Source organism: Cercospora beticola, chromosome 7, assembly GCF_033473495.1.
Source record: "Cercospora beticola chromosome 7, complete sequence".
Taxonomy (NCBI): domain Eukaryota; kingdom Fungi; phylum Ascomycota; class Dothideomycetes; order Mycosphaerellales; family Mycosphaerellaceae; genus Cercospora; species Cercospora beticola.
This window is the reverse complement of record NC_088941.1, coordinates 2710592-2724876: the sequence shown is the minus strand read 5'-3', so window position 1 is coordinate 2724876 and position 14285 is coordinate 2710592. Positions and strand designations below refer to the sequence as shown.

At 31.9% G+C, this 14285-nt stretch overlaps 1 protein-coding gene across 1 annotated transcript; it reads right to left on the bottom strand.

The window, feature by feature from the left end:
- Window positions 1–61: 61 nt before the first annotated feature.
- Window positions 62–1555, bottom strand: RHO25_011284 (uncharacterized protein; the record flags this gene model as incomplete). Its single annotated transcript, XM_023601863.2, has 1 exon — window positions 62–1555. The coding sequence occupies one exon, from the start codon at window positions 1553–1555 to the stop codon at window positions 62–64; it is 1494 nt and encodes a 497-aa protein (XP_023451180.1).
- Between the last annotated feature and the right edge of the window lie 12730 nt (window positions 1556–14285).

Below are 14285 nucleotides of genomic sequence, written 5' to 3'. Positions count from 1 at the left end.
CGCTCTTCCGGGTCACATAGAGCCAAGATTTTCTATTTGGTGGGATACGATTGTGCAGCCCTCAAAGCGTCTCACTCATATGCCTCGCAATCCACTGCCCAGAAACAGGTTTCACCCAGCGTCTACACCACTTGACACAACCTTTCTTCGGATCCATAACACACGCGAAATGCGTTTCTTCATTCGTGGTGGGATACTTTTGCACTAATTCGACAATTTCTTCTTCTGTTACGAGGGGTTGGAAGGCTGCTTCCTCTGCTGTTGATGACCACCATCCACCTTTTTTCATTCGTATTCGTTGATAGTTGTCTTCTGCGCATTGTTGACGTTCGGTTGCTTCTTTTAAGAGTGCTGCCATGCCGGTTTGATCTGGGGGATGGCCGGGAGAGTTAGGTTTCTCTGTTGATACTTCTTGAGTTGTTGTTGTGCTGTTTTGGTGATTTCCAGCTCCGTTCAGTGGAGCTGTACTGTTCTGAGAGTCTGTACTGTCGGGCCTGTTCTGATCTGTATTCGTCACCACGATGATCTCTCTGCTGCTTCTCGAAACTGATGTCCTGTAGTCCTTCTCGATCACTGTTGTCTCGGTTCCATTACTGAAGCATAAATAACATGCCGTCGTCCTTTTCGGTTTCTGCTTCTTATCCATACATGACATCGTCCTCACAGTATCCTCATACGTCCATGATTCCCACTCTTCTCGCAGATTCGACCGCCAGCGATGCTTCTTCTTCCTCGGCAGCAGGAACTGTCGCAACTCACTCGATATGCTTCTCCTCTGCCCAATCAACACCATGAACAAATGCCAATAATACCTCGTATCCGGCCATAACTGCCCTTTCTCAACGCGATACGGCCGAAAATTCAAACTCATACTCAGCTCCTTCTTCACACCAGTCAACACACCCACATACCCAGCATACGTCAAACTCGAAGCCACAATCGGCCCACCCTTCTCCTTCTGAAAATCCAACTGCACAACAACTTTCCTCAAAGAAGGCATTCCCCAATCTAGTGTCCGAAAATGCAACATCTTACTTCCATCCCCGCTCTTCACCGCCGCTCCTCCACTACTACAACCCATGAACAAATCCAACAGCACATTGAAGCATACGAGCAAGTACATCGGCACACCAGCCGCCTGACTGATACCTTTTAATTCTCGATTCTCATCTTTCTCGTAGACTTTTCGCATTAATGTCCGGGAGACGAAGTGTACCCATTTCAGCGGTACACCGTAGAGGAAACCGCTAACTACTTCATCGAAAAGCGGTACGAGACCTTTCACTTCCTCTTCGAAAACTGCGCAGACTTCGAGATAGCGTTGTTCAGGCGGGAGCGATAAGTCGATGATGAATTTCGGGGGAGTATCCGGGTATCGTATTCGTAGCATGCGAATTGATTCGGTGCTCGATTTCGCACGACTTGTTTGAGAGGAAGTAGTTCGTTCGCGGATTGTGTCGTTGAGCTGTTGTGGGTCGGCGAGGTTGTGCTGTGGGAGATCAGTGCTTGTGGCGGCCGCTTCTCGCAGCGTTTGGCTGCGAGTTGCTGGCGCCATCGCGAGGCGAAGGTGAGAGTAGGAGAGAGAGTGAAGAGAGTGACGAAATCAGGATTGATGGTACTTGACCTGCGGGCCTGCAGAGGTGGATACCGATTGCTTTAGGCCCTGTTTACCTCGCGGGCATTATCGCAAGAATTATCAGAATTCTTGTCGTCTTGGCGATAATGGCATTCGATAATTCTGCTACTTACCTCGTAATAAGGCATTATTCGAAGGATTATTAAATTATCGCTAAGCGTAGCCGGAAGGCTTAAAAGAGTAAAGGAATCTATAATAATTATAAATTCCTATATTATAAGAATTATATCCGTATATAGCGGCTTAAACCGCTATTAAGCGCGTGTCGTAGAGTATAGCTATTCTAGTCGATTAGAGGTATATTCGCTATATATATTATTTATAATTAAAAAGTATTTCTCGTTTACTAATTAGCTACTATAGATATACTAGAAAAGATAGAGGAGGTAATTTTAACGGCCTACGAGATACTAGTTTATTAGGTAGTAGTAGAGTAGTAGTTAGTAGTAGCGAGTAATAATAACTATATTAAACGTATTCTTTATATATTTCTAAGTGTCGAATTATATTCTCGTAGGCACTCGTCGGATAGGTATAACGTAGTAGAAGTAGAGATAATAAGTAGGAACTAACCGAGTTAATTATATTAGTTAGTTATAGGTTGCATCTTACTCCTAAGATAGGCATCAGCTGGGTCATGTGACCTAGTGTCACATGACCTATGTCACCTGATCCTGATCCCTAAAGTGTCTCTTAGAATGTCTAACTAGACTGCACTTTCTAATACTAAGTATATTAATAACTTACTTAGATATCGGCCGAAGTAAATATATAACTACTAAACTACTAGAAAGCTATAATTAGTACTACCTCTATATATTATAAATAAACTAAGTTATCTTTAGAGCTTTAATCGATAAACTTATAGAAGTTAGCTTTAAGTATAGTAATATTAGAACTAGCTAGAAAGTATTAATATTCCTCTAGTAGATAGCTTAGAGGTCTTCTTATAGAGTAATAGAGTTCTAGTTTAGCTACTTTATTCGCTTAATTAGTTACTAGATCCGAGATATAACTATATATTTTTATTAACTATACTTATAGTATATTTGCTAGCTAGAAGTAGTAGCTAGTACTACTATATTACTAGAATATATAGATTAGAATCCGAAGATAGAACTATTCCTTTATAGTTACCTAGAAGCTCTTAATAGTATATATATACTAATTAAAGTAAAGAATAAAGTACTAGATTACTATTAGAATCGGAAGAGTAGTATTACTTAGAATATACTAGTAGCTATAGACTTTAACCTAAATATCGTATACGCGCTAGCTAGATTCGAAGATAGTACTAATAATAGTATAGTACTAAAGGTAGTACTAAAGAGTAAATTAAAAGTACTAGTAGAAAGATACTACTTTACTAATAGTAGTTACTTATAGAAAGTTCGAGAAGTATTAGTACTATTAGAAAGTATAGTCTAGTTTGTCGAATTATATTCTCGTAGGCACTCGTCGGATAGGTATAACGTAGTAGAAGTAGAGATAATAAGTAGGAACTAACCGAGTTAATTATATTAGTTAGTTATAGGTTATATCTTACTCCTAAGATAGGTATTAGCTAGGTTATATAACCTAGTATTATATAACCTATATTACCTAATTCTAATCCCTAAAGTATCTCTTAGAATATCTAACTAGACTATACTTTCTAATACTCCTACTTAGGCTAGATAGTCTTCTGCCTATATTCCTATATTCAAATCTATCTCTAAATTATAATAAGCTATTAGGTACTATAGTTATATAGTTAGAGCTATATACCTAATCTATCTTAGTTTAACTCCTTAGCCTAGTATCGTAGGTACTATAGTAACGTTAATACTAGAGTATATACCTTTTGTTTCTTCTCTAGGCTTTTCTTTTTTTAGACTATATATAAATTTCTAGATCCTAATTACTTATTATATATAGCAAGCTACTTCTCCTATAGTATAACTCCTAGGCTTAGTTTTATACTTACTATAATATCTCTAATATTATAGTACGTATCTTTTGTTAATTATCCTAAGGTCTAGAGTTTAATCTATAGTTAGAGTATAAATCTTTTGCTTTTCTCTATATAAGCTAGAGTTGTCTTATAAACTCCTAAAACTATAGCCTATTCTTTAGTTTAGTTAGGCTATTAGCAACTATCTCTTTTATTAGAATATATTCTACTATAACCTTTCTCTACTACTAGAGATATCTAATATAGTTATATATAATATTAATATATTTAGATCTCTTATAGATATATATATCCTTAATAAGAGTTAAAGCTACCTAATTATTTCCTATAATTTATACTAGGCTTAGTTCTCTTACTATATTAGGATATACTTTTATAGTTAGTTAGAATAGGTATTCTCCTACTAACTCTATATAGTCTATCTCTTTTAAGAGTACTACTAGGAACTAAGATTGCTTTATATATATATTTATAGCTATATACTTAGCTTCTATTATTAATATTATAATAGACTTTTACTTCCTACTTATCTAAGAAACTAGAGCTCTATAAAGGAAGAAGATACTCCTATAGATTAAAACTCTATCTACTTTGTCTATTATATAGTTAGAGTCTAAATATCCTATTAGGCTTCCTCTATTTCTTCTAAATATTAGTTCTAAGTCTTAGGATAACCTTAGGTATCTTACTAGTTTCTTTAGAGCTTATATATACTTCTTAGTTAGGTCTAAGATATATAAGCTTAACTTTCTAAGAAAGAAAGCAATATCTAGTCTTATTATAACTATAGGCTATATCTAGATACTAGTTTAGCTTTAGTACTCTATCTTATTCCCTCTCTTATTATATAAGCCTATTAGTTTTAGGCTATTATAACTATCTATTAGTAAGAGAGTTAGGTTAGCTATCTTCTTAGTTATTTCTAGTATTATAAGGTTCTCCTAGATAAAGTATTCTTAATTAAGCTTTAAAGTTCTAGCTTATCTATCTCTTATTAACTTTATTCTAAGAATCTTCTCTAGTTCTCTAAAATCTTTAATTTTAAATATCTTACCTAGCTATTCCTTAAACTAAAGTATATCTTCTAGCTTTAGTACTATAATTAGAATATTATCTATATAAGTTAGAATTAGAATATTCCTTTCTTAGTAGATAAGAAGGTATAGGTCTACTTCTAATTATATAAACCTAATCTATTTTAACTTTAAGATATAGAGTTTATTCTAGTCTCTTACTACTTACTTTAGTCTATATAAGCTTCTTAGGATTTATAGGATATAATAGCGAAATCCTAGAGCTTTGTTTCGTTACCTCTTAGCTAAAAAGGTATAATATCCGAGCTTAGTAAGTACGGACAGCTCTAGGTTATAAATCTTTAGTATATTACTACGTAACCTAGGCATCACGTGACCACCCACGTGACCCCGCTCTTATATAGGACTATATTAGAGAGAATCTTAACTCCTAGTAGTAGAATTATAAAGATTTCTTCTTAAAGTTTACTCTTAGTAAATATATTATTTATATCTACTTAGTAGAGTTCTAGATCCTTCTTATAAACTATAGCTATAAATACTCTTAAGGTATTATACCTAACTATTAGTATAAAGGTCTTTTAGAAATTAACTCTAAACTTCTAAAAGAAACTTTTTATAACTAGTTTTGTTTTAAACTTCTTAATAGCTCTACTAATTAATCTCTTTATATTAAATATCTACTTAGATATAATAAGGTTTGCTCTTTTAAGTAGAATAACTTTTATCTAGGTATTATTACTTCTTAATATAGTTAGTTCCTTTTAGACTATATTCTCCTATATATATTCCTATTTAGAATTCTAAATTGCCTCTTTATAGGACTTTAGAATAGGTATCTCTTATCTCTATATAGAGACTTAAGGAGCAATTACTATAAATATAGACTTCTAAATCTCTAATAGAGCTTCCTAAATCTACTTCTATTCTTAGCTTTAGACTTAGCTTAGGAATACTTTATAATACTTAGTACTAGGCTCCTCCTTCTATCTATATTCTCTCTATCTCTTCTAAAGTACTTATCTTATTACTATACTATAAGCTTTTAGTTCTAGGCCTAGTCCTTTATTTAAGATAGATCTCCTTCTCTTTTAGCTATAGGTTTAGTCTTAGTTCCCCTCCTAATCTCTATTTTCTTATAGGTCCTACTATATAATATTTAATCCTTTTGCTTTAGAATATAGTCTCCTACTAGTACTAGGATTAGCTTATCTATTAACTTCCTAGCTTAGCTTAGGTAGTTTAGTAGTTCTACTTTTCTCTTACTAGAGTTATAGTTCCTTAGAGTTTTCTTCTTCTAGATCCTCTATTCTCTAGTACTCCTTCTTATTCTTTAGTAGAGATAGTAACTATATAAAGAGTATTTAGCTAGGACCTATAGGTTTAGTTACTATAGCTATAAGTATAGTAGCTATAGAAGGTATAACTACTATTAGCTTCTTTAGAGATCTACTAACTAGGTTTCTAATAGGTATACTACTTACTTAATTAAGCTTAGGAATATTTAGCTCTATATCTCCTCCTTTCTTATACTTAAACTAAGTAGTAGTATTATAGGCTTTAATAGCTCTTATATTAGGCTCCTAGAAGAGCTATATTTTAGTAGTATTAGGAATATACCTAATAAATATAGTATCTTTGCTTCTATTTATTAGTTTATCTAATCTTATCTCTATTAGCTAGAACTTAGGATCTATATAGACTACTACTTTATAACTCTAAACTCTAAAGTATAATACTAAGAGTTAAATACCTAAAAAGGCTTTCTTAGGTAATACTTTAAATCTATTAATTTCTAGACTATTAGGAAGAGAATTTCTAATAACTATATAGGCTACTAAAGCTTCTAGCTAGAATTTAATAGGTATATAGGTATCTTCTAGTATTACTTTTATATAGTCTTTAGAGGTTTAGATTAACCTTTTAACTACTCTATTCTAGATAGAGTTATATACTTTAGTTATATAGAAGGAAATTCTATATTCCTTCTTCTACTACTTTAGTATAGTAAGAAGCTCTCTTACTCTATTACTCCTTATACTCTAGAGAGAGTTTTCTAATTATAGCTTAGCTTTTACTTTCTAGTTTTTAAGAATACTTAGTATATCTTCTCTAGACTTTATTAGGAAAGTCTATTTCTTTCTTAAGAAGTTATTAATAATCTTAAGCTACTATTTATATCCTAATCTTAAGATAGGTAAAGGACTATAGATATTAATAGAAACTAGAGATAACTTTTAGAGTTTCCTTTTAGTTTCTTTCCTTCTATATTTCTTTATTTTTACTAAGGAATATACTCTATAAGATTAGTATTTCTTTAGAATAGGAATCTAAGCCTTTAAGTTAGATACTTTATATAGGTTTCTAAGAAGACTCTTTTTAAAATATATAAGTCTCCTATACTAAAGCTCCTACTATTCTTAGATCTTTTCTTAGACTTTAAAAGTATAGACTTTATTCTCTTATTTTTAATTAAAATATAATATTATAAGCTCCTATAATATATTATTAATCTCTATTAGAAAGTGCAGTCTAGTTAGACATTCTAAGAGACACTTTAGGAATTAGGATTAGGTAATATAGGTTATATAATACTAGGTTATATAACCTAGCTAATGCCTATCTTAGGAGTAAGATATAACCTATAACTAACTAATATAATCAACTCGGTTAGTTCCTACTTATTATCTCTACTTCTACTATATTATACCTATCCGACGAGTGCCTACGAGAATATAATTCGACAGGTTATAAGCCCGGGTTTATAGAGAGGCCCTAAGTAGTAAGAGTTAGCCTTCTTATCCTTAAAGTAACACGTGTTACCTCTTATAGGACCTATAGTATTAATTAGGCAGAGAAGCAGGAAAAGAGTATAAGGGAGACTAGAGGCATATCCTATCTATACTACCTAGAAGCTTTAGAAGATCCTAGTTATAAGCTAGAAGTCTCTAAAGGGCAGGTAAGATAGAGAAAAGCCTAGTAAGGCATACTCTGCTTTAAAAGAGAGGCATACTAAAGGAGTATAAAAAGGAAAGGATTAGCCTTAGACTATAGTACCTAAGTAGATAAGACTAGGCCTAAGTACTAAGTACTACTAATACTTTAGAACTAGCTAGTAGTACCCTTCTAAGAAGGTAGATCTTTTAGAGGTTCTCTATCTAAGAACCTAACTAACTCCTATAAGAGAGAAGAGTCCTTAGATACCTTAGCTAAGAGAGAAGAGTCTTAGTAACTAGGGAAGGCAGAAATCTAGAAGCTGCTAATTAGATTAAAAGAGCTTATATTTCTAGAGTTTAGATTTGTTTATTTAATTTTATAGAAATAGATTTAATAAGTAAATTAGATAGGAGGAGAATACTAATCCTAATAAGGGAGAACTAGAAACTATAGTTTAAGCTATAGGAGAATATACTTAGAGAAAAAGAAATCTTCTAGATAATCTTAGACTTAAAGGGATTATTAGTACCTACCCTAGCTAAATCTAAAGCGTCTAAGGCTTTATTAAGTAAAGAGAAAGGCACTGCATTTTTAGAGTTTAGCCTAAAATAGTAGAAGGACAATATAAAGGTAATCTATATCCTAATAGAAAGTCTTTATATAGATAACTAAGATAAGGTAATAGATAAGACAAGAGTATATAATATCTAGACAAAGCTATATAGGAAATATAGCAAAGTCTAATAGGTATATATAATAGCTATTATCTAAGAATTTGTAACTTTTAAGATAGAACTAGGGGATATAATTAGGAAATTATAGGTCTACCTTAGCAATCTTAGAAGAAGGATTATAGAGATTAACTAGAGGGAGTTATACTATAAGACTCCTAATATAAGGATTAAGTATCTACTCTTTATACTTCTAGCTAAGTATAAGAGTATAAGGCAGACTATCTAAGCTTAGAAGGACTTAGACTCTAAAGAAATCCTCTAACTCCTTAAAGTAGAGGAGTTAATATAGTATAGACACTAGTTATAAGAAATAGCAATATTTGCTAAAGGAAGAGGGATCTAAAGTATAAAGCTAAAATACTATCTCTATAAGGAGGAGCATTTTAGAGGTATTACTAAGTATCTATACTTTAATAAAGCTAAGAGAACTATTAACTTAAGATAGGCTAGTAGAGTAGAGAAGAGAAGAATACTACCTAGAGAGAGCATATTTAGGAGGAGATCTTTACTAGATAGAGAAGTATTAAAAGAAATAGTAAAGAAACTTAACTTAAAAGTCTAATCTCTTAAGAAGAGACAAACCTTAAGGAAGTTTTCTAAGAAGGCATATACTACCTAAGAAGATATAGAACCTTCTATAGTATCTAATATATCTTAATCCCTATTAGAGGATAATAATATTAATAAAGTTATATACTTAACTATAGAAGCAAAAGGCAAGTATATACTATTAAGATAGCTACTTAACTCCTATACTTTATTATATATAACTAACTAAGAATTACTTTTTAGAGAACTAAAACCTCTTTAGAGGAAAAAGTAGATTAAGGTTAGGAGTAGCTATCTAATAGCTATATATATAGGAGATATAGTAATAGATAGGAAAAGAGGAAAACAGATTGTTCTTAAGAATATTCTCTTCGTACCTAGTCTAGGAGTAAATCTTGTTTCTTAGAGCTAATTTAGCTAGTAGTATAGTATTTAACTACTAAAATTTATACTTGTTTTATTATCTAGGAAACTAGTTATCTAGACAAAACTATTAGGAGGAGTACTATTTATTAAGGAGATTAATAATATATTATAGGAGCTTATAATGTTATACTTTAATCAAAAATAAGAGAATAAAGCCTATACCTTTAAAGCCTAGGAAAAGACCTAAGAATAGTAGGAGCTTTAGTATAGGAGACTTATATATTTTAGAGAGAGTCTTCTTAGAAACCTATATAAGGTATCTAACTTAAAGGCTTAGATTCCTATTCTAAAGGAATACTAACCTTATAGAGTATATTCCTTAGCAAAGATAAAGAAATATAGAGAGAAAGAAACCGAGAAGAAACTATAAAAGTTGTCTCTAGTTTCTATTAATATCTATAGTCCTTTGCCTATCTTAAGATTAGGATATAAATAGTAGCTTAAGATTATTAATAACTTCTTAAGAAAGAAATAGACTTTCCTAATAAAGTCTAGAGAAGATATACTAAGTATCCTTAGAGACTAGAAGGTAAAAGCTAAGCTATAATTAGGAAATCCCCTCTAGATTATAAGGAGTAATAGAGTAAGAGAGCTTCTTACTATACTAAAGTAGTAGAAGAAGGACTATAGAATTTCCTTCTATATAACTAAAGTATATAACTCTATCTAGAATAGAGTAGTTAAGAGGTTAATCTAAACCTCTAAAGACTATATAAGAGCAATACTAGAAGATGCCTATATACCTATTAAATTCTAGCTAGAAGCCTTAGCAGCCTATATAGTTATTAGAAATTCCCTTCCTAATAGCCTAGAAATTAATAGGTTTAAGGTATTACCTAAGGAAGCCTTTTTAAGCATTTAACTCTTAGTATTATACTTTAGAGTTTAGAGTTGCAAAGCAGTAGTCTATATAGATCCTAAGTCCTAGCTAGTAGAGATAAGATTAGATAAACTAATAAATAGAGGCAAAAATGCCGTATTTATTAGGTATATTCCTAATACTACTAAAATGTAGCTCTTCTAGGAGCCTAATATAAGGGCTATTAAAGCCTATAATACTGCTACTTAGTTTAAGTATAAGAAAGGAGGAGATATAGAGCTAAATGTTCCTAAGCTTAATTAAGCAAGTAGTATACCTATTAGAAACCTAGTTAGTAGACCTCTAAAGAAGCTAATAGTAGTTATACCTTCTATAGCTACTATATCTATAGCTATAGTAACTAAACCTATAGGTCCTAGCTAAACACTCTTTATATAGTTACTACCTCTACTAAAGGATAAGAAGGAGTACTAGAGGATAGAGGATCTAGAAGAAGAAAACTCTAGGGAACTATAACTCTAGTAGGAGAAAAGTAGAACTACTAAACTACCTAAGCTAAGCTAGGAAGTTAATAGACAAGCTAGTCCTAGTACTAGTAGGAGACTATATTCTAAAGTAAGAGTATTAAATATTATATAGCAGGACCTATAAGGAAACAGAGATTAGGAGAGGAACTAAAACTAAACCTATAGCTAAAAGAGAAGGAGATCTATCTTAGATAAAGGACTAGGCCTAGAGCTAAAAGCTTATAGTATAGTAATAAGATAAGTACTTTAGAAGAGACAGAGAGAATATAGATAGGAGGAGGAGCCTAGTACTAAGTATTATAAGGCATTCCTAAGCTAAGTCTAAGGCTAAGAATAGGAGTAGATTTAGGAAGCCCTATTAGAGGTCTAGGAGTCTATATTTGCAGCAATTGCTCCTTAAGTCTCTATATAGAGATAAGAGGTACCTATTCTAAAGTCCTATAAAGAGGCAATTTAGGATCCTAAATAGAGATATATATAGGAGGATATAGTCTAAAAGGAACTAACTATATTAAGAAGCAACAATACCTAGATAAAGGTTATTCTACCTAAAGGAGCAAACCTTATTATATCTAAGTAGGTATTTAATATAAAGAGATTAATTAGTAGAGCTATTAAGAAGTTTAAAGTAAGACTAGTTATAAGAGGTTTCTCTTAGAAGTTTAGAGTTAATTTCTAGGAGACCTTTATACTAATAGTTAGGTATAATACCTTAAGAGTATTTATAGCTATAGTTTATAAGAAGAATCTAGAACTCTACTAAGTAGATATAAACAATACATTTACTAAGAGTAAACTTTAAGAGGAAATCTTTATAATTCTATAACTAGGAGTTAAGATTCTACCTAATATAGTCCTACAAATCCTAAGAAGCTTATATAGACTAAAGTAAGTAGTAAGAGACTAGAACAAACTCTATATCTTAAAGTTGAAACAGATTAGGTTTATATAATTAGAAGTAGACCTATACCTTCTTATCTACTAGGAAAGGAACATTCTAATCCTAACCTATATAGATAATATTCTAATTATAGTACTAAAGCTAGAAGATATGCTTTAGTTTAAGGAATAGCTAGGTAAGGTATTCAAAATTAAAGATCTTAGAGAACTAGAGAAAATCCTTAGGATAAGGTTAATAAGAGATAGACAAGCTAGAACTCTAAAGCTTAATTAAGAATACTTTATCTAGGAGAACCTTATAAAGCTAGGAATAACTAAGGAGATAGCTAACCTAACTCTCTTACTAATAGACAGTTATAATAGCCTAAAACTAATAGGCTTATATAATAAGAGAGGGAACAAGACAGAGTACTAAAGCTAAACTAGTACCTAGATATAGCCTATAGTTATAATAAGACTAGACATTGCTTTCTCTCTTAGAAGGTTAAGCTTATACGTCTTAGACCTAACTAAGAGGTATATATAAGCTCTAAAGAAACTAGCAAGATACCTAAGGTTATCCTAAGACTTAGGACTAATATTTAGGAGAAATAGAGGAAGCCTAATAGGATATTTAGACTCTAACTATATAATAGACAAAGTAGATAGAGTCTTAATCCTTAGGAGCATCTTCTTCCTTTATAGAGCCCTAGTTTCTTAGATAAGCAGAAAGCAAAAGTCTATTATAATATTAATAATAGAAGCTAAGTATATAGCTATAAATGTATATATAAAGCAATCTTAGTTCCTAGTAGCACTCTTAAGGGAGATAGACTATATAGAGTTAGTAGGAGAATACCTATTCTAACTAACTATAAAAGTATATCCTAATATAGTAAGAGAACTAAGGCTAGTATAAATTATAGGAGACAATTAGGTAGCTTTAACTCTTATTAAGGATATATATACCTATAAGAGATCTAAACATATTAATATTATATACAACTATATTAGATATCTCTAGTAGCAGAGGAAGGTTATAGTAGAATATATTCTAATAAAAGAGATAGTTGCTAATAGCCTAACTAAACTAAAGAGTAGGCTATAGTTTTAGGAGTTTATAAGACAACTCTAGCTTATATAGAAAAGGGCAAAAGATTCTAGCTCTAACTATAGATTAAACCCTAGACCTAGAATTAACAAAAGAGGACACTTAATTAAGAGATATATAATATCCTTAATTAGGTAATATTAAGCCTAGGAGTTGCACTATAGGAGAAGTAGCTTGCTATACTTAATAAGTAATTAGGATCTAGGAATCTATATATAGTCTAAAAGGAAAAGCCTAGTAGAGAAGCAAAAACGAAGCTATCCCTCTTATAGTATATACTAGAAGAAGGCTTTGTCGATACTAAGCTAAGGAGTTAAACTAAGATAGATTAGGTATATAGCTCTAACTATATAACTATAGTACCTAATAACTTATTATAATTTAGGGATAGATTTGAATATAGGAATATAGGCAGAAGACTATCTAGCCTAAGTAGGAGTATTAGAAAGTATAGTCTAGTTAGTTATTCTAAGAGACACTTTAGGAATTAGGATTAGGTAATATAGGTTATATAATACTAGGTTACATAACCTAGCTAATGCCTATCTTAGGAGTAAGATGCAACCTATAACTAACTAATATAATTAACTCGGTTAGTTCCTACTTATTATCTCTACTTCTACTACATTATACCTATCCGACGAGTGCCTACGAGAATACAATTCGACAGAGCTAAGTATATATACTATCTAGGTACGACTAGAAGCTACCTATTATCTTAAGGTTTGTTTATACTATATACGTAATAGTAAGTAATAATAGTCGCTTTCCTCTCTACTTTTCTACTTTACTATAAGTAACTATAATATTACTAACTAAGTCCTATTAAAACTCTAGCGTATCTAAAACGCCTAAGACGTAATAGACGCTAGCGAGCAGAAATAAGAGACTTACGAGCGCGAGCGCTACGAGCGTATATTATAGTAATACTCGTAGACGTATACCGAAAGCCGAACCTAGTTATAGCTATAGCTGCTACCTAAAGTTACTACTATACTACTTATAGCTACTAATCTCGAGTCGTTCGTAACTCCCTCTAAGAACTATCTCGGTACGAACTAGCTACTAACGCTAGGTATAGGAGCGTACTTTATACTATAAGTACCTCTAGGTACGTTTAGTATAGGCCTTCTTAGTTAGCGTCGTATACTACCGAGATCGATCTATAGCTCTAATAACGCGATCTACGACTTACTATATAAGTATAATTATACTACGTTCGAGCTTCTAAAGAAGGCGCCGGAGTTTATCTCTATATCTCTAAAGCGAAAAGCCTCGATCTTAGAGGTCTTATTAGGTAGTTTATCTAAGCTACGCGATAACCTACTCTCTCGACTAATTAAAGAAGTAATAGCTAATACTCTTATCTCGATTAATATTCTACGTACCTAAGACAATAGCGCGATCGTCGACTTTAGAGGCTATATTAACTCTACGTTACTTCCTTCTAAGTTAGATACTATTAATTAAGATACTAGCGCTATAGACTTCGACGACTAATAGCTTTATATTTATAGCTCTAAGGAGTTTAAGGAAGCTATTAAGAAGAGACCTAAGCTTTTCTAGCTTATAGTTAAGCAGAACTTTAAAGCTAATAAAGCCTTACGTTACGAGCGTAATAGCCTATATAAGGAGATTAAGAAAGCCGAGAAGCGTTTAAGTAAGAAGACTAAGTACG